The 20,429-nt window shown below is 31.9% G+C and overlaps 3 protein-coding genes and 1 pseudogene across 9 annotated transcripts; all 4 read right to left on the reverse strand.

The window, feature by feature from the left end:
* Positions 1 to 248: 248 nt before the first annotated feature.
* LOC120254673 (protein MAIN-LIKE 2-like) lies at positions 249 to 6,861 on the reverse strand. Its single transcript, XM_039262738.1, has 2 exons — positions 6,709 to 6,861; positions 249 to 647 (listed from the first exon to the last, which is right to left on the reverse strand). The coding sequence occupies exons 1-2, from the start codon at positions 6,859 to 6,861 to the stop codon at positions 249 to 251; spliced, it is 552 nt and encodes a 183-aa protein (XP_039118672.1).
* A 126-nt stretch (positions 6,862 to 6,987) lies between these two features.
* Positions 6,988 to 10,554, reverse strand: LOC120254674 (putative pentatricopeptide repeat-containing protein At3g15200; the record flags this gene model as incomplete). Its single annotated transcript, XM_039262739.1, is given in 3 exon segments — positions 6,988 to 9,649; positions 9,651 to 10,481; positions 10,483 to 10,554. Coding segments are annotated over 3 exon segments (1,062 nt in total), but the record flags the coding sequence as incomplete, so codon positions are not given.
* Positions 10,555 to 10,558: 4 nt separating this feature from the next.
* On the reverse strand, positions 10,559 to 11,604 carry LOC120254671 (annotated as a pseudogene).
* Positions 11,605 to 12,992: 1,388 nt separating this feature from the next.
* On the reverse strand, positions 12,993 to 20,391 carry LOC120254669 (riboflavin biosynthesis protein PYRR, chloroplastic). Of its 7 annotated transcripts, none has more exons than XM_039262731.1 (9): positions 19,737 to 20,389; positions 19,406 to 19,540; positions 18,050 to 18,161; positions 17,787 to 17,912; positions 17,375 to 17,688; positions 16,305 to 16,424; positions 15,299 to 15,544; positions 14,991 to 15,116; positions 13,030 to 13,614 (listed from the first exon to the last, which is right to left on the reverse strand). In XM_039262731.1, exons 1-9 carry the CDS (start codon positions 20,091 to 20,093, stop codon positions 13,372 to 13,374), a joined length of 1,779 nt encoding a protein of 592 aa, XP_039118665.1. In that variant the 5' UTR covers positions 20,094 to 20,389; the 3' UTR covers positions 13,030 to 13,371. The 7 variants fall into 7 exon arrangements, with proteins under 7 accessions (XP_039118668.1, XP_039118669.1, XP_039118665.1 ...); XM_039262732.1 differs by having other exon boundaries at positions 18,050 to 18,149; positions 19,403 to 19,540; XM_039262730.1 differs by having other exon boundaries at positions 19,403 to 19,540.
* Positions 20,392 to 20,429: the final 38 nt, after the last annotated feature.

Raw genomic sequence — 20,429 nt, forward strand, 5'->3', positions numbered from 1 at the left:
TACCATGCCAATGATTGAAGTAATATCATTAATCCACTAATATTCTTTATATCCCTGTTGGATGCACGGCATAAAGGCATGCCCATGGTTGCTAGACATGCTGAACCCCAACTGTATCTTTCTACTTCTGTAAAATCCCTTAGAAGTGGTGACCACTTCAGATGAACCATGTTCTGGGACATATCCGGCATGAAGATGCAACCGATAAGCCTTAGGATATAGGCACGTGCATAACATTCTATCTCTCATTAACCTGCATCATATGACAACATGCCAAATGTTTTCTCAAGCCACGTTAGTGTTATATTTTGACCTTTCCTTTGATCCGCTGATGGGACTACTTCAAGCAACTCCGCATAGACAGCACTTCCTAATCTGGAAGTCTGTCCGATGACTTCATGGCCGTTAATGGGAAAGCCCAGTAATGGCACCATATTTTCCAAAGTGATTGTTGTTTCACCGCATATAAGGTAAAACTTGCGTGTTTCTGTCCGCCATCTCTCCACTAGTGCGCTCACAAGAGCGGTATCAATTCCGAAATTAAGAATGTGAGCAGCATGATAGAATCCGGCTTCTCTTAAAAGACTTATGATTTTAGGAGGAGGCTCTATAATAGCCACATGTCTGCACCTTAGAACCCGATCAGGCTGTAAAAAGTTATAAATTAATCAATTTCATAATAAATAACACAAATAGAAAAATAAAATAGGATGACCTGAAAAAAAATATAAGGCACGAAATAAATCATAAATCCAAACATATCGTCGAAAAATTAAATATGATTGCACACTAAACCATAAACCTTGATTTTACACTAAAACATAATATACTAGGTTATCTAAATAAACATGCTTCGACCCTAATATAACAATTATTAATACAATAATTAATTACGACCAATACAATTATTCATAAAAACTAATGCCCTAATACAATTATTAATAAAAAATTAGCCTAAAAATATAGTGGGTTATCTAATTAAACATGCATGGGGCGTTAATAATACAATTATTAATATAATTAATAATTATGACATAATACAATTATTAATAAAAAAACTAATGACTTAATACAATTATCAATAAAAAATTAACCTAATAATATACTAGGTAATCTAACAAAACATAGTTTGGCACTAATATAACGATTATTAATACAATAATTAATTATGATATAATACAATTATTCATAAAAACTAATGACATAATACAATTATTAATAAAAGAATTAGCCTAAAAATATAGTGGGTTATCTAATTAAACATGCTTGTGGCGCTAATAAGACAATTATTAATATGATTAATAATGATGACATAATACAATTATTAATAAATAATTAACCCAATAATCTACTAGGTTATCTAAATAAACATGCTTCGACACTAATATAACAATTTTTAATACAATAATTAATTATGACATAATAAAATTATTCTTAAAAACTAATGACATAATACAATTATTAATAAAAGAATTAGCCTAAAAATATAGTGGGTTATCTAATTAAACATGGTTGGGGGCTAATAAGACGATTATTAATACAATTAATAATTATGGCATAATACAATTATTAATATAAACTAATGACTTAATACAATTATTAATAAAAAAAATTAACCTAATAATATACTAGGTAATCTAAAAAACATGCTTCGGTGCTAATATAACGATTATTAATACAATCATTAATTATAATATAATACAATTATTCATAAAAACTAATGACATAATACAATTATTAAAAAAAATAACCTAAAACTATAGTGGGTTATCTAATTAAACATGCTTGGGGTGCTAATAACACAATTATTAATACAATTAATAATTATGACATAATACAATTATTAACAGAAATTAATAACTAAATACAATTATTAATAAATAATTAACCTAAAGATTATTTAAGTGTAAAAAAATTATCTTTACTGGCAAAATAGATGAAATGTGATCACTTTCTAATCTTAAAAATGCCATCGAAAATTATCAACAGAAATCCCGTATATGTATAAATATAAAACACCGAATAATTAATAGTTAAAATAGGATTCGAAAAGAGAGAAAATGAGAATGGAGGAGATATGGCATGAAGTGGAAGGTAGGGGTTATATAAAAAATAAAAAATAATAATAAATGCAACTGTATTATAGCCGTTATCCACCCTGATTAACGGCCACTACTATATATATATAATATTTTTGACCAAGCGAAAGTGGAAAATGGGAGAGTTTCCACTTTCTTTTAAATAAAAAAAAAATGGATTTCTCCTGGTTTCTACTTTTCATTAATTTTTTAAAAAAAAGGAGCAATTCCCGTTTTTCATAATTAATAAATAAAAAATTAAAAAAGTGAAAATGGGCACATTTTTTTGTAACATTTTAAAAAAAAACCCAACAATGAAGTGATATTTTGATCAAATACAATCTATTCAAATATGCTCGAATCCTTCACACACTAAATTATTTTAAAACTCAAGCGCATTAACCCCAAGTTTTGTCCAGGGATAAATCCTATTTTCCCAACCGAACAATTTGATATAACTTTTTTTAAATTTTCATTAGTCAATAATTATTTTTAAAATTAATTATTACTAAAATTTATAATATTAATTAAATAAAAAAATTTGTTCATCCTATGTAATATTTAGTTTTTACGAACAGCAAACTCATGAGAGGAATTTAAAATCCCTCTTTTTAAGTGCTTTTGATCCGCCCAAAAAGGAATAACATACCACATTTTTATTGTGTTTTTGTTTAATTTGTAAATAAGGTCTGATTACAGAATTAAAAAGCTAGAAACAACATAATTTAATAATTTTTTTTATTCCACCATAATTATAGTACAAGAATTTAAATAAAGAACAGGAAAATTAAAAGACATTGTTACCATCACCGCCAGTCCGCCATTGGCAATCATCGTTGATAGGCCAGTGACGTCATCTAACCAATTTCACTAGCCAATAACTTACCACCATCGATCGCTATTGGCCGACCACCGGTGTCATCCGTCCATCATGTCTGGCTGCCCATTTGCGCCATCCGATCATCCTCGCCGGCCAATATTTTGTGTTATTTATTAACTGTCAGACATTATAATCTGTTTTTTTTTATATATTATTTTTATATATCAAAAACTATTTATTATTATATTTTTTTAAAATTACTCTAACACTCTATTCAATTATCTTCTTGAAATTTAATATGAGAGAGAAATGTAAATATATAAATTATGAGTAATTTTAAAAAAATAACTAATTTTTTATTAAATTATGTGAAATAACTAATTTTTTTGGTATGATGAAATTCAGATTATTCACGACAGATAAAAAAACCGGAGAAGTATAATACAATCACTTGTAGTGTACTCTACCCATTTGTGTTATATTTTACTACTTATATTATACCCGGCCAAAATATCAAAATAATCCCTCTATTTTATGTTTTTCGTCTTTTTAGTCCCTCTAATATGATATCCGTTTTTTTATCTTCGTATTTGAATATTTTTGTCTTTTTAGTCTTCCAATTGACGGATCTACCCTTTTAGTCCTTCCACCTGATGAATTGAAAAACCCAAAAAAGATGAAAATGTGTAAATATGAGAATCAAAAAAGTGAATTTTATAGCTAAAAGATAAAAATGTGCAAATAAGAGGATTAAAATAGCGAATTTTATCTTAACAGGACTAAAAGAGCGGAACATACAAAATAAAAAAATCATTTTGATATTTATACCTATTATACTCATATTTTGATATTTATACCTATTATACCCATATGCGAATTAAATCGGCAATTTAAGTAGAGGAAAAATTAAAATACTAAATAATGTTATATAAATTTCTGTTTCCGAATTCAAAATCTAAAAAAGATTTTCAAACACGTTTTAAATTTAAATGCACAAACTTGTCCGTTTCTCATTGAATGTCGCCAGCCTGCATGCAGTGTTTTGTCAATGTCATCTTGAAAATTCATTAGTTTTCAAACAGTATTGGTTCCACAGGTGCTCTGATAGTTTTGTTTTATTTTTATTATTTTAAATTCTAAAATTTTAAGATTTTTTTTTTAAATTTACTTCCATAGTAGTGATTTGGTGAAAAAAAAATTATTAATAATAATTTGTTTTGTAACCATTTTAATTCGAATTGTTTGAACCCAAATAAAAATAAATCATAATTTAATGTCTTATTAAAAAAATCTACACAGTAAAAGTGATTCAAAACTTACCCATATTCTCATACTTTTGTTTTTATTTTTTATTTATTTATTTTCCATATTTTAAATTTTTTATTTTTTTAAATTAAAACGACCGTCTATCACCTCTAAAACGTAAAAGGACAAAAATGGAATTAAAAAAATGGAATTAGCGCTGGAATCAAGGATTGATTTTCAAAAATAATTCGAATATTAATTAATATTATTATAAAAATATCCTTAGGAATAAACGTGTTTATATATATTCGTGAAACCAAGTGTTACTCGTATACTGTAATGGTTTCATTATGTATATATATATATATATATATATATATTTGTCTCCTTTTCACTGTTTTTCACCGAGGCTCTTGACATTATTGTAATTTTTTTTTTTACAACAATGACAAACCTTGAGTTAATTAAAAGGACATGCATAAAGTTAATGTCTCACATGCTCTCGACTATGAGTCATTGATATCGGTACAGAAACTAAATTCTCATATAGTAAATTCTTCTGCATGAGATTCAATTTCTAGCTACCTTTCTTTTGGAGAATGATTAGTATCGCTAATCACTCTATTCGAATCTTTTTCATTAAATGAATACTTGATTTATTCTATATTTTATATCATCCAAAATATTTTTGTTTGGTATATCCTAATATAAAAGATGCAAAATGTGTCTTAACAAGTTGGATTAGGAAAAGTAGAGTTGAATAACATATAATATCTTTTTATTTAAAACCAAATCAATAATAAAAACCCTACCCCTACGTTAACCACACACCCCTCACTCTTATAATATCTTAACATAAACTACGTCTATTCAAGTAACATGAATTAAAATTGTTAAAGATATGCCGATAACTTTTTAGTCTATTGACACCACCCCCTATGAAAGATGTTTATGTCATTATTGAAAAAATAGATTCAAATCTCAACTCATATAGAATAAAAGCACAAATATGTTAAGATGTTAACTCCACATCTATTCATATTCCTAATATATGGCTTGCTCACATTTTTTTTTTCCAAAAAAAATTCTTCAAAATATAATTTTTTTATAAAATTTAAATCATAATTCAGAAAAATAAAATCTATTATTTTTATAAACTATTGTTGTGTAGGGAGATAATTTTGCTAATTTCAGATTTTAGAATAGTAAATTGAGGTATTTTTTATTTTTTAAAAAAATTAAAAGCATTGACTTTAGATTATTAATAAACAGGACAAACCCTTAAGTTAATCAAGAGACGTTTGCAGAATTAATACCTCATGCACCATCACCTTCGGTTATTGGGTCCATATGAGATCCAAACTCTCATGAGTTAGAAGTTCGAACCCGCTAACCACCCGGGTGGCTTTGGCAACTTCAGGAGTTTTTCTTTCAAGATAAATTGCACAAGTTTATCAAGAGAGACAAAAATATATATATGTATATTTGACAACAAATTAAGAGATAAGCATATACCTCCTCCCAGAATACAAAACCCCTCATCTCTAGGGAAATCAGAAAACCAGCAAGTTTAATGAAAGTTATCAATTACTCCCTTTCTTACTTCTTTTCTTAATATTTAAAATAAAAAAATTTATGAACTTCAAGTTTTACTCCCTATTTAAATTTCAACCTTGTTTTGAAATAGTTTGTATTTCAAAACCCTAATTTCTCACCTTAACCCTTTCCCTTTAAGCATCTCTCTCCTCTGTGACAATCAGTATGAGCATAATACCTTCATTTTATTCAAAGCACTTAATGCTGGAGGAAAAAAGGAAGATCCCCCACTTGCACCATTTGTTTAAGGGGAAAAGAGGGAAAGATTAGGGCAAAATTAGAACATAATGTGCTTGTGTCGAAGAAGATAATAGGTCTCACAAAAAATGAGCATCGCACCGGAGAAAATGGCGCCACTTCACACAGAAATAGATGAAAGGGTTTCAGAAGATTTATAGCATAACAAAATTAACTATTATGTTCGTGTCTCTAATACACTACAAAAGCTTCTGCATTTTCAACAATTCAATATAAGATTACAAACCTAGTAATAGTCATGGAGTTGACACAACCAAAAACAAAAGCTTTATGTGAAATTGTGAAGTTATATACTAGCTGGCAGTTCTGATAGCAATAGAGATCAAAGCACTTGGTTGATACCATAAAAGGGCCACAAAAAATTGATATCGGTGATCATAGTTAATAGGTGAACCGAATCAATAAGAAATAATTAGGCATACCTTGGAATAGATATCCCCAAAATTGAACAAAATCAGTAGGAAACACTTGCAGATCCTCATTTTCCTCAAAATTGTCTTTCAAACCAGTTGATAGTTTCTCGGTCTTTTACTTGTTTCATCAGGAAATATCCGTATCCTGAAACAACTCCTGTTCATGAAGAATAACTCATCCATTAATACACCTGGTCATGAATCCTCTAGTTCTCCATTAAGAAGAGATTTGGCAAATCAGGCAGCAAAAGCTGGGAAAACAAATGTCCCTATAAAACATTAGTAGATCGAGCTTTACCTCACATTTAGTCGAAGAAGTAATATGAAGACTTAAGAAAACTGTGCAGTTATTGGTGTCATAGGAGAGGAAAAAGACGCAGAGTAGCGAGATATCAGCAGGGGTTTGCTTTGCACACTGGTCAACATCGAAGCCACAAACGACATTATCCATGTTTGCACCATTAAAATTTTTGCAATATGGTAAGATGCATTAGAAGATTAACTCTTAGTTGCATGAACATATCAATGGACCCAAAAGAGCAGCATGTTGGCAGCATATGACTGCCACCCCCTAAAAAAAGAAAATCATCAGTGTATCGATTTTTCTGCTATAATCTCTTAAACACAACAAGGAAGGCTTATAAAAGGGTTGCAGCTGAAGTGAAAGTTCTAAAGCAAAAGTATCACAATGAGAAGCAACCAATAAAATCAAATAAAATAAAGCCAATTTTGAGGAAAAATATGATGATAGATATGTGCTTTGAAAGTAAGTTAAATAACCATCATCAAAGATGTAAAGGAAAAATTAATTTTTTTCTTAGCCAAAATGTGATCATTATTCACTTGAAAAAGCTGGCACAATCAAGTTTTGTAATCAGATAGTAATAAATTTGGTGTACTTAAACTATTAAAGGTATGGGTTCGTCTAAGTAGATGACGAGCTTCAAACACGGATTCGGGATTTCAATTAATCTCTAGAGAATGACAAATTTAGGTTTATATACATCAAGCAGGGGAGGGAAGGAACAGCAGCATGCCACCAACATCAATAGAAACCACAATTGAAGCTTAACCATGGTAATAAATAATGTTTATTCCATTTACCATGGTGGACAGCTTCTATTAATTACTTCAATTTTAACGCACATCATGATATACTCGGAGAAAACCACATGTAATTCCCTTGATAAATGATTTCTTCCTTGCAAGCACTTTCATGTAATAGCCTATCAAATTTCGATTGTAAAGATAAATGTAGTTGAAAGCCATGCCTCTAGCAAATCCACTTACTTCAAAATATGCATAAGATGAATGAAATTTTACTACCTTGGGTTCACAACACAACCTTGTGCTTGCCACCTTGAACCGTTTGGTGCCCTTTACATAAAATAAGACTTTCCAGAAAGTTGAACAAAGCAAAATCACTTCTCTTTTGTAAAAGACAAACTAATATAATAATTAAAAAAAAGAAAAAAAAATGATGATTCATCTACTGTAATTTCAACAAAAATAAAAAAGGAATGTGCAATCGCATGATATATCTTAAAAGTAAATAATGCAACTAAGGGTGTATATACATTTGTGTGCATTGTCGCAAAGATATTTGCTTGCATGATTTGATCTTTACCAAAGTTTTTCATAATTCCAACATAGATAATACGCTCATGAAAATCACAACCAAAGAAGCCTTGAGACCAGAAGAAGTGTTGTTTAAATATAAGAGAAAGTTTACTATGCTTTAAGTCCATGGAAAAAGTCACCTTTCAAACATATGAACATGAAATGAATTACAATAATTATGTGGTTCAATATGAAAAGCCATTATACCTCAACCAGTTTAAACATGTTAGAAACAGTTCACACATAGCACAACATTAAGACAGTGATATGGATTAATATATATCATGCTCTGGTGAACATCAACTTACATCCCACATGGGTAATAAACACAAACAATTAGAAAATGTCCTGCCAGAAGGGCTGATATTAGACAAATACATTTCCAACATGCATCAGCAGTTGTACATATGCAATAAGATCAAGTATGACCATAAAGCAAAAGCTTATCTCAAATATGATAAGCGGCTTCTCTTAACATATCAGCAAGAAAAATGGACAGATTCCTTGTTGACATGGAATGCCCAAAATGCTTGGTTGACTAAGTAAATTTCTTTCATTTTATAGACCTTCTTATTTTCTTCATCCCAACAAACACAAGAAAAACAAGTTCCCTTCAAAATTTTTATATCTTTTACTTTTCCAAAATATAATAACCACTAAATATGTTTGTTAATCACTTATTTGGGGACGAGTCTTTATGGTTCACTCCATAATAAGTTACTCAACATCAAGAAATGGAATTTTGATTGACATGAGTTTGAATGGCAAAAATCAAATTGCATAATAGCATTGTACAAGCGTTTCCCTGTTAAACGAAATGCAAAAAATGGGGCACAAACCTCTTTGCACCTTTAAAAACTAAAAGTATTAAAACGTTCAGCTAAGTGCAAAACAATAAGTTACTTGAAATATGAACATCATAGATTAAACATGAAATAAAATTGACTTTGGGAAATAGAAATTGTGGCAAACAAGACATAAGGAAAACCAAATTAATTACTTGGAATCCAAATAGACTTATGGAAAGGCAGATAACGAAAGGTAGTGCTAAATTCAAGATTTAACAATTATCTACTGCATGAAAAATAAAAAAAATGACAAATTCAAGTGCTAACTCTACAATGAGCATCATGGAATACATGAATAATTCGTCAAACAATTCACAACTATGGAGACCTTAATATGCTATAGCTGAGGACCTGAAGTTCACTTTTTTCTGACTTGGTAAAACTCAGTAGTAGTAAAAACATTTCATGTGAATAAAACTAATCACAACGACTGAAAATAAAATCAGATCCATAAAAGTAAATAACATAACCATGTACATCAGCAAATAAAGCAATGCAGTCCAGAGCACATACCACAATGCAAGTAATGAAGCAACTGAACCAAGAACTAAAAGATCCACAGCAATTTTACATAATGACTTCCATCATGGGTTCTTTGCAGTTCTGATTCAATCAATCTTCTGTCCTCCAATTTGCTTTAACTGGAGAAAGAGATGACTCCGCAAACTCTTCTTTTTTCCTGTGAATTGCCTTTACTAGAAACCTAGTTTGGGGTTCTGGTATCATTCCTTTTGCCCTCATCTCACTAAAATAATGCAATGCCTCATCTAAATTTTCCTTGGCTGTGAAGCCCATGGACCATAATTGTGTAAGAGCGTTGATCAGGACCCAAACCACATGTCTCCATTTCTGTCCATACAGTTTGTACACCTCTCTGGTAATTCCACCTGACATAAAGGTTTAATATCAAGTTATATGTGTCACTATCAATCTTGCAACTGCCTCTTTTCATACGCTGCAGAAATTCAACAACCTCTTCTGGCTTCTTCATGGTCTTTAGAATGTAAGAGTAAGTCCTCGAATTTGGAAGGCAACCTTTCTGCTCCATTTCATCCAGAAGTTCACGCACTTTCTCCATCCTTCTTATTTTGCAGAGATGTTTTATGAGAGAGTTATAGGTAGCCACATCAGGAAGACAACCCCGTTCATTCATTTCCCCAAATATCTCAAGAGCTTCAGGAATTCTTTTCTTGAAACACAATGCATCAATGATACAGTTGCAGATTGTCACATCAGGCTGGCACCCTTTCTTCCACATGGCAGTGAACAATTTAACCGCTGTTCCAAGTTTCCCAGCCTTTGACAAAGAATTAATGAAAATGCCATATGTGAACAAATCGGGCTTGCATTTGGAAGATATTATGTCATTCCAAAACCTTTTAGCTTCACGCAAGCTTCCTAAAACACACCAACCATTTAGAATAATATTTCTACTCTTAATAACTGGAGGAAACTCATCCTTTTTTAGGAGAAATAGTGACTCAGCTTCCTCCACATGTTTATATCTGCAGAGAGACATAAGAAGTGTTTGGAAAGCAACCAGATCATGTTCAAATCCATAATCCTTTCTCTTGTAAAAGATTTCTATAGCATCTTCAACCTTTATGAGCAGCAGCATATCTGTTCAATAAAACTGCAAATGTTTTCTCATTGATTATAGTGGCAGCTCGTTCTTGGGTTTATGTATTTTACTCAGATGTATTTTTTGTTATTATATTATAAATATGTTTATGTTATTGTTGTATTTACATTGTTTGTTTTACAATTATTTGGATGAATTTATCGGCAAAGTAGATATTCCATTAACTGTAATTACATCATTACACAAAACTAAGCCTTGTATTAATGCCGATCTGTACAATAGCAACTCGCTCTTTTGGTATCTCATCAAAAATATGCCACATGATATTGATTTGCTTCATCCTCCCAAGAATATTAAGCATCTCATTATATGCCCTTGACTCATGAGCATAACCCTGTTGTTTAGATGCCCAATTAAAAGAAACATAAAGCTGACTTCCAATCTGAACGATGTCTTCGAAGAACTTGAACAACTAAATCCTCACTTAAGGTAATGACATTTTCTTTGAGGGTTGATTTCTAGCTTGTCACTATCTTCATAAGATTTCAGAATTTTTTGGATCATGGTGGCATCTCTAGTAACTAAAGAACCATCAGAAGCTTGATGAATAGAGTCAGACAATGAAACAACTCTACTAGAATTAGCACAATCTATACTAGAATGAGGAGAAGACGCAAATGTTCTTCCCAGAGAAAAATTCCAACCAGGACTATAACCATAAAAAGTGACATTCAGCAGGTAGAAATGCACCTTTCTATATCTGCCACAGCAGCATCCAATCTTATGCAGGATAAATGGTGCAAAATGTGCCATAAAAGAATGAATAACTGCATAAACCAATAATATTGGACAACAAGCTGATCGTGATCTGAAAATAGACAAACACAACAACCCTAAGATCAAAAGCAAGGCTTTTTATTGACTGAAGGACAATGAATATCCTGCAGCCTTGCAAGATTGCAATTCAGATATGCATAATATACAAATTAAAACAACAAATCAGAAATCTATCAGCAGATAAAACAATAACAGAACAAAAGAATTAAAAGATTAATAGCCAAACAAAAATCTCAGGAACCACACAAACAGATGTTCAAAAATATAAACCTAAAATTATAAAATTTATATTAAAATCTTGAAGAAACCAAACCTAATATCCTGAACGGCCAGTTTTCGTTGCTTGTCTTCTTCTAGACACGGACATCGGATGGCTTCAGGTATAGAAAAAAACTAGGGTTCAAATGAGCTGAGGCGAAGGAGAAGAACGAATTCAGTGAAATTTTGGACATTTTTATATTTATACCCATGAAAAGTTATAAAATTAAAAGTGCAGGTGCGAAGGGCTTCTCCAACCCTACTTTAAATATAGAGTTTTGCAACAAAACTGGCGCAGGATTGGCTCCAATCTGGCGCCAAATCCTGCACCAGATTTGTGGAATGCTAAGCGCTATATTTTTTTTTATTTTTATTTTTTTTCAGTTTTTATTTTGAATTTTTGTTTTCTCTTTTCTTTCAGTTTTATTTTTTGTTTTTTTTATTTTTTCAGTTTATTTATCTTTTTCGGTTTTTCAGTTTTAATTTTTAGTTTTTTATTTTTTATTTTTTTAGATTATTATTTATCTTTTTTTATCCTTTTTGATTTTTTTAGTTTTAATTTTCAGTTTTTTTTTATTTTTTCAGTTTATTATTTATCTTTTTTTATCTTTTTTGGTTTTTTAGTTTTAATTTTTAGTTTATTTTTTTTATCTTTTTTTATTTATTTTTTTCTTTTTATAAAATTTATATTTATAATTTATATTTTTAATTAAATTAAAAATTTATAATTTAAGTTTGTATTTTTTTAGACTAATAAAAAAATAAAAAAATTAACGAAAAATAATACAAAAAAATAGATATGAGTGGTTGGAGAAAACTTTTTCTGCAAATTTGTATTTTTTTTGTGTCTTGATCGTAAATATAGAGTTTTTAGGTTGGAGATGGCTAGCAAGTAGAAAGCTGTTTTACATCTAAACCCCTGAAAACTCCTGAAATTATAACCAATATTCTTAATGTTTCTTTGCTGGTCATGCTCTTGGAAAAAAAATAAATAAATAAAAAGAAAGTACCGTTATTTACAAAATGAAAAAAAAAATCTATTATATTTAAATATTTATTTTATAAAATAAACATTTTTTTCTCTTATTGCAGCATCTAAAAACATTTCTTGCTCGAAATACTTTTATAAATCATAATTTATATTTTTATTTTCCTATATGTATTAATCATTTTAAGATTGAACTATGAAACCCCAGCTGCCACAATTGAGACACCTTTTTTTCACTGGAAACATGAAACAAATAGCTTCTTTCAATATAAGCACACAAACACATAACAAAAAGAAACCTATAAATAAAAAATAGCGTATACAAATGTTTAAATATCTAAAATAAACATGTATTATCAATGAATGAACTAACATAACTTCTTCATAAAATCTGATATGGCATTTGAGCACAACCCAAAGTAACAAACCAGGGAAATCAATGATCAAAATTTCACCAAAGTCAAACATATTCTTTAAAACAAATACTAATAGAACTAACCATATTATTAAGTCAATTACAATAAATTACATCAAATATTGAAATTGAGCATAGTTTCTGATAATGAAGAAGAGTCTAATGGTACATTGACTGTGTCTGACATAATTGCTGTATCAGCCCAATTAGCTCTAAAAATCAAATTAACAAGTAATACCAATGCTAATGATTAAAATAATGATAATAGTAAACAAAGCCACCAGTCCTTCCTTCAGGATACTTCACCGGTAAGGGCGGCTCTTCCGGTGAAATCAGCTATTGCCGCATGGCTCGATACAGCAAAACAAAAGTGTACATCTCAGATGCGTCCTTCAATTATAAGGCCGGAAGTTTTAAACAGGTGTTGATGTATTTTCCATGATCTCCGACCTCAGTTTCATTAGAAGCCTACCCAAATAATTAAGGCCTTCTCCTTCCCGGCCACCTCCCCAGAAGAGATCATGTGGTGATGCTTCAACAAGAATGCAACCTGCTGTTGAGCAAAGCAACGATTTTAAGTTCGAGTATGTGGAGAACTTGCACTTCAGAGCACTATACATGACATCAATCTTGACAGTGTCCCAATCTTCTCTAACCTGCTTGTTGGGTGCAAAGCAGTGTTAAATTCCGAGCCTCTATTTTAAATTTTGCATGTATTAAAAAAGTACAACCGAACTATTACAGTAACTAATAGTTCCACCAAAAATCAAGCCTGGATTAGTATAAACCAAACAAGATCAACAAAAGCAAGTTAGTGAGTGATTCAATATTCTAAGTGCCTTATAAAAACAATTTTATGATATGTTAAATATCACACGGTATCTGATTGAGCAGCATACAACACATGTATAGCACCATGGTGCACTAGTTTGCCTTTTTGCTATATGATGAGGTACTTCATGTGAATAATTTAATAGCAATGAAGTGTTGCAGCTGATTACAGTAGTATTACATTTTTAAAATAAAACATATGGGATATAACTAAGTCATGAAATCTTATATTGATATCTTATATACAACAAATGAGAAATGCTGGTTTATAACATTCTAGAATTCACAAATCTATTGCTTGTGTTTAGTTGGCTAAAAATTGAGGGCAAGAAGAAAAAGTCAACATGTAATCATTTTATTTTGTTTGATCAACAAGAGAAATGAGAAATGGATCAAGTAAAAGATAGAAGGGGCATAAATTATGACTAGAGTTTTCTCTGACAATCACATTCCAACATCTGGCCAAAAATCCTAACTTGAGCAATATAGGTTTAGTTATGTGGGTTTCGTATGGCCACCCATGCAATTAAAACTTTAGACAGATGCATAAAAATTAAAGTTTTTCCTCTATATGTATATAGATGCAAAATTAAAACAGGTACATATCATTTCCTCATAAGAGGAAATGCAACAAATTCATTCCATTGGTTCCACGAGACACTGAAATGTAAGTTGTAAATGCACATGATATTTAAACAGAATGTAAACAATAATATATATTTTCCAGTATCGTTTTCCCACGTATATTATGTATATGCCCTATGCTAGTTCACTTCCCACTAACAATTAAATATTCATGAAAATTCCAGCAGCAAAATTTCCAAACAAAGGCAGGTTAATTCTAAGGCCTAAATTTGGAACATTGACTCCAGACAACTTAAGGGACAAAATAATGCAGATTTTGCACACAGTTAACATTAAATCCATTGACCAGAGCCTGGAAAAACACTTAAATGGCATGACCGAAATTTTACAAGAATCAACAAATTAATCTTGAGAATGAGGAACAAACTGGAACTTTTAATAAATCAACTAAAGCTATCATGAGGTTTAACTTATAATACAGCAACTAAAATAATAAAGTGGAAACTGTAATCGCAAAGCCAAAACCCTCCATTTTCGAATTCTTAGGAAAATAAACAATCCTAATGAAACAAAATGAGAAAGCAGAAACAAAATACTAGCTGACCCAATGGCTTACCATTTCAGGGTGTTGTCTCTGCAACTTCCTCCCCAGGCGAGCAGCTTCCTCAGGGCTCTTTGCAATCTTTATTTGTTGAACAAACTCTCCAGCTAGAGGAGCATCAGCTGGTATGAATTTGTGGGCCTGCATCTCAGAAGCACATTAACTTGGTTAGATCACACAAAAGAACAGGGCACTTTAGGATATCTAGTAACTAGTCAACAATAGGAGATTACATCACCAGTTACTATATATCCTAAAGAGTATGAAGAAATGGGTTAGCCCCTATAGGAACTGAAACCAAAATGCAGAATGTAAATAATTGCCTGATAATAGTGCTCCACACTCGGCCACATGATGTAATCCCCATTTTCATCAGGCATTTGCACAGGATGGGGAGAAAAGTTTGAAAATACTCCATACTCGTCCCATGTCTTATAGAAGAAAATAATGTTCGTTTCATAAGGTGAAATTGTTGGGTCAAGAGCTGAAGTTTCATCAACAGATGGAATTACAGGGGATAAATCTGGGATGGGCTTGATATAGCCACTCACAAGAATATCTGGACCAATCTGTTAAGCATAAGCCAAAAATAAAAAGGGTTCATATGATGCAGAGTAAAAAAACAGTACTTAAAAACCTACAGGGCAGTGGTCCAATTTGCCTGTTATCAAGAGTGGTGGTGAAGTTTCCGTGTTGAGTCAAGGATATCCGGGAAGGAGATGAAAGGTTATTTTATATATATACATATATAAAGAAGCATTGTAATCAGAAAAACCAACAATAGGGGCTATTTCACCTAAGTAGGTAATTTGATAAAAGGGATGAATTTGTCTTGCTCAGGCATTAAAAAAAAAGGGACTACAAGGTTTTGGGTTTGGATAGTGAGTGCCTGGGTTATTACCATCCCTGAATATAGCCTACTTCCAGGGTCTAAATATTGCCATCTAAAAATGGTCATTTTAGTTCAAAAATATCCTAGCAGTTGCTATAGCCATCATGGAGGCCAACTTGCAAAACTACTGAAATGGCGACCTATACAAAGAATCACAATAGCCCTTGTAGAACAATACAAGATGAGATTAGTTATAGGTTTGTGATATGAAATATCACCAAATTTTTATTGAAAAATACAAAAAATGAGAGATTTTACATGAAATTTCTACTTGTCTCACAAAATAAATCAAGCAAACAAATTCAAATAAAGGCAGTGTGACAGATCATTCATTTATGATAAAGTCAAAACTCAAAATACAATGCAAACACTAACTCTTTTCTTACAGTATGCAAATGTAGCAATAAGAAATATGAATATAATATGACAGATAATACCTGCTCATACGATACATCAATCAAGTCAATAGCCTGTGTCATCTCCACATTTCCCAATTCACCAACTGGTGAAGGGGCATTTTCTCCTCCAATAATTTTTGGTGCTACAAAAGCAAACAACTATAACAATATATTATATATGTGCATGAACTCAAACAAATTCATCTAAATCAAGAAATAAGCACTGGAGAAAACCCATCATGGAATCATATAAACTAGTTTATGGGCACCATGGTGAACCAGACATTCATCTTATACCATTTGTAAGACTTTTTGTTCATTGATATATAGCAAAATAAAAGACCTCTAGTTGAAGGGCAAACGTCCACAATATGCAGAACAACAATAATTTTTGAAAGGGTAAACAACAATTATTCTTTGTTGCACCCGAAGAAGCACAACAACTGAAAATTGTACAGCCTTTAGAAACCTAAACGATCATTGGCATCAAGTGACAACATCTTTTACTTTTATTGGAATAATGCAGTATGAGTTCAATCACAATCTTTCATGAAATATGATCTTCTCAAATAAGTCATTTCTGTACTCTACTCCAAAAAAAGATGTATTTGAAGAACTAGGGCTGCTAATGGATTAGGTTGGCTCCTGCTCAATCCAAAAATCTCAGGTTTAGGCCAATTATCCTTAGACTGAAGTTTGTCCTCAGCCTGAAAATTTTGAAATATGAATAATCAAGCCAGATTTAATATTTTAATAATGGAATTTGGATCTTAACAGCCTAGCGCATCGATAATCTGATGAAATATCTCCATAGTTGTATAAAATCTAAGGAAAGCTAAAATCTAGCATTAAAACTTTATATGTAGTTTTAACTAAATGTTGTCAAGCAAAATGGCACCAAATTACATCCCAAGATTCTCCTTGGCTTTAGATACAGCAAATATGCATTACTGACTGGGCATTAGTGGACAGAGCATCTGAGATAAAAGAAGATCTGAATAACAAAACTGGCAATGGCTTTTGGTTTATTCAACAAGCCTAAAAATTTCACAATCAATTAAGATGCTAATACTAATTTCCAAGATGGATAAAATTAAGTGAAAAGGTACCTTATGAATGACACCAGATTTTATAGCTGGTGCAGATAGACTTCCACCACATTCCCACAATAATGAGAGGTAGCCACGGTCATAACAATATTCCATGACATCCTTGGGGTTTAAGAAGTCGAACTCAACCACTTCAACACCTTTTGAGGCAAGTTTTTTCTGCATATCCTTACAAGCACCCCTTTGAGTTGCAACTATGGTGTATGCATCAAAAACATTCCAAAGCTTACGCTCTTCTGGAAAATCAAGAGTTCGTGACAAAACTATCCGTGCAGGAACATGGCCTCCTCCATGCCTTGCAGTTAACTGTGGATCTAAGAATGCATGAAGCGATAGAGAATCATGGATAGTGATAACAATCACCATACTCAAACGATATTAAAGTATAGACCAGTGAAATGGAGATCCACACCATCACGACGAACAGTATTCCCTCCAACAATAATTGCATCACTTCTGCCCCGCAATTCAAACACGCGATGTCTAGAAACTTTGCTGCTCACCCAAGAAGCATGTCCACTACTAGCTGCAATTTTTCCTGCCAACACCGACAAAAGACTCACCCAAATTTAATTGTGGCAGCTTTGAAGTAAAACTCTCGGATTATGGTCCAAAAATTCTAACATAATTTAACAAGGAGCGAATGAAATGGCAATGGAAATCCTTAATTCTCACCATCTAAGGTCATTGCAAATTTGAGAACAGAGAATGGAACACAATATGCAGCCCAGTAAAGTAATGGTGCATTTACTACAAGGCAGGATTTCAAAGCTTCCTGTAATTGATGCTTTAGAAAAGACACCAATGAGAACTTAAAGAGACAAATTAAATAATAAAGGAATAAGTCAAGACAGGAACATGATCATTTCTGAGATTAATAAATCTGTCATAATAACAACAAATACCATGAGCACAAGGAAGACAAGAATAACCGTAGTAACAATTTCAGAAAATGATAAAACCAATGGTTATAAAAATAATACCCAAGCTGATAAATAAGCATGCACATTCTAGAGTGTGGAACAAATAATACAGACATAGAATAAACTAACCAACATAATTTGATGGCTAAAGCTATGCTATACATGACAATTAACCTAGTTACTAAAATGATCGAACAAGTTCTATGTACTCTTATAATGACTAATCAATTAAGGTATCATAAAGCCAGAACAATATCCATCCAAGCTCTAAAATCCCAATATTGATATGTTAATTAACTAGTCTTGCAATGGTTGTCGGGCCAGAAGGACTGCTACTTCAGTATTAAAGACTCCAATTTGATGTGTCAAAGTTTCCAACTATATATCTCCATTTACCAAATCTTCCCATGTTGATGTATCTCAAAGGTTGGTCATCATTAGCTCTAGAATTTTGCAAACAAAATTCGCTGTTAGTTAAACTGAAAACAGAAACCTCAAACTGTTATTGGGTCATGACAAAACCATTAGTTAAGACGGAAAATAAAAAATTATAAATAAATTATATAAAAACTCTAAAAGATAGCAAGGAAAGATTCCCTTAGGAAAGTTAGAACAAACGAAATAAACACTAAGGTGATCTACAAAGCATGAAAACTAATGAGTTAAGATTGATTTGTAAGCTAGAATTTGTGCAAGAATCAAAATCGACCTAGGAACTCAAAGGTTAACTGCTTCCTTTCTGTTTGCTCATTCGTTTGTTTGTTTAATTTTGCATTGTGCATTATTTTTTTAATTTTAGTCAAGCGGGCTACTCAAAGAAGGGAAAGGTGCCTAGAAGAAAATTAAACACCCTTCTAAAGCAAGTTCAACACTGTGCACTTAGGGAAAACATGCCATAAGTGAACTGAATTCAAAGTCATGATAAGATTGAATACCTAAATAAACTTCTTAATAAGTTTTCATTTTCATGTATTAAAACATGTGAGAAACATCCTCAATACTGAATATCCACATACACAAATTGCTTAATCATTAAAAACAGTGCAATAAAAGAAGAGAACATAACAACATGATGAAAGCAAGGTATAGAGTTTGAAAAGTCTACCACCTCAAATGCTTTACCCAATAAATCCTCCCCAACAACATCAACTTGAACCCCTTGGCTTCTTAATGCTTGTATTGCCTTCCCTCTAAGGTGGTGTAAAGGGTGCCTGATGCCTACAACAACTCTTGAAATCCCTGCCTAAACACAAAATCATCAATGTCCTATCACATTGAACCACTTCAAACAAGTCCAACTATACAAATTGAAATATTGAATGAATACATTCCAAATTACAAACAATAACAGTGTTATCGAAGATAATAATTATAAAAATTAAAAAGTCAAAATATGCTGTGAACCCATTGAAACAAGGTAATGTGAGGAAAGGAAGCACCTGAACAAGGGAGGAGACAGGAGTGAGGTCTCCATAGCAGTCCCCCGGCTCCAGGTTGAGGTAGGCGGTGGCACCACGGGAGAGTTCACGAGCTATCTCCACAGCCTGCAGCTCGGCACATTTGGTGCCCTGTGCATAGAGGAAGCCATGACCGACCACATCTGTTCCTCTCGCTATCACACAGCCAAAGTTAGGGTGTGGTGCTGTCAACCCTGCAGACAGGTCTGCCACCTCTGCTGCCTGCCGGAGCAGGGATGCTTCTTGAGAGTGGGGTGTGGATCTTAGAGAGCAAGAATTAGTACGGGTGCAAAGGGATGCCACTGGGGAAAAAGCTGCAAAGGATAAAGCCAACACCATCGTTGGGGAAACCAAAAACGAATATATTCGAAACCTGGGGAGTAAGCTGGGCTATAAAGCCAGTTAGTTATTGAATAATGAAAACCAAAAATTATCGAATATGATTAAAACTAAAAACTTCTTTCTATTTTATTTCAAACTTCTGTTTTTGTGCATTGTGAACTAAACTAATTATTTTCTTTCGATATACTAAATACATATCATGATAAATCAAAATCTTCTGACCACTTAGTTGATTATTAGAACAAAATTATAGTCTAATTACATATTTTGAGGAATACAGTGCACTTTGGAAACATATATGTAAAAAATATTTTATAGAAACAATATGTGTAG

The sequence above is a fragment of the Dioscorea cayenensis genome, unplaced genomic scaffold, assembly GCF_009730915.1.
Source record: "Dioscorea cayenensis subsp. rotundata cultivar TDr96_F1 unplaced genomic scaffold, TDr96_F1_v2_PseudoChromosome.rev07_lg8_w22 25.fasta BLBR01000571.1, whole genome shotgun sequence".
NCBI classification, from domain to species: Eukaryota; Viridiplantae; Streptophyta; class Magnoliopsida; order Dioscoreales; family Dioscoreaceae; genus Dioscorea; species Dioscorea cayenensis.

Bases quoted from the DNA above. Each gene is read 5' to 3' on its own strand.
- LOC120254673 (XM_039262738.1), bottom strand. From the start codon at position 6,861: ATGGATAATGTCGTTTGTGGCTTCGATGTTGACCAGTGTGCAAAGCAA. The intron at 648-6,708 runs GTAAAGCTCGAT...AACTTTTTACAG, and splicing joins CTTCTTCGACTAAATGTGAG to CCTGATCGGGTTCTAAGGTG.
- LOC120254669 (XM_039262730.1), bottom strand. From the start codon at position 20,093: ATGGTGTTGGCTTTATCCTTTGCAGCTTTTTCCCCAGTGGCATCCCTT. The intron at 19,541-19,736 runs GTGCTTCCTTTC...TTTTGTGTTTAG, and splicing joins CTGTCTCCTCCCTTGTTCAG to GCAGGGATTTCAAGAGTTGT. The intron at 16,425-17,374 runs GTACCTTTTCAC...ATATTGTTATAG, and splicing joins AATCTGGTGTCATTCATAAG to TTGTTTGCTTTTGTAGCACC.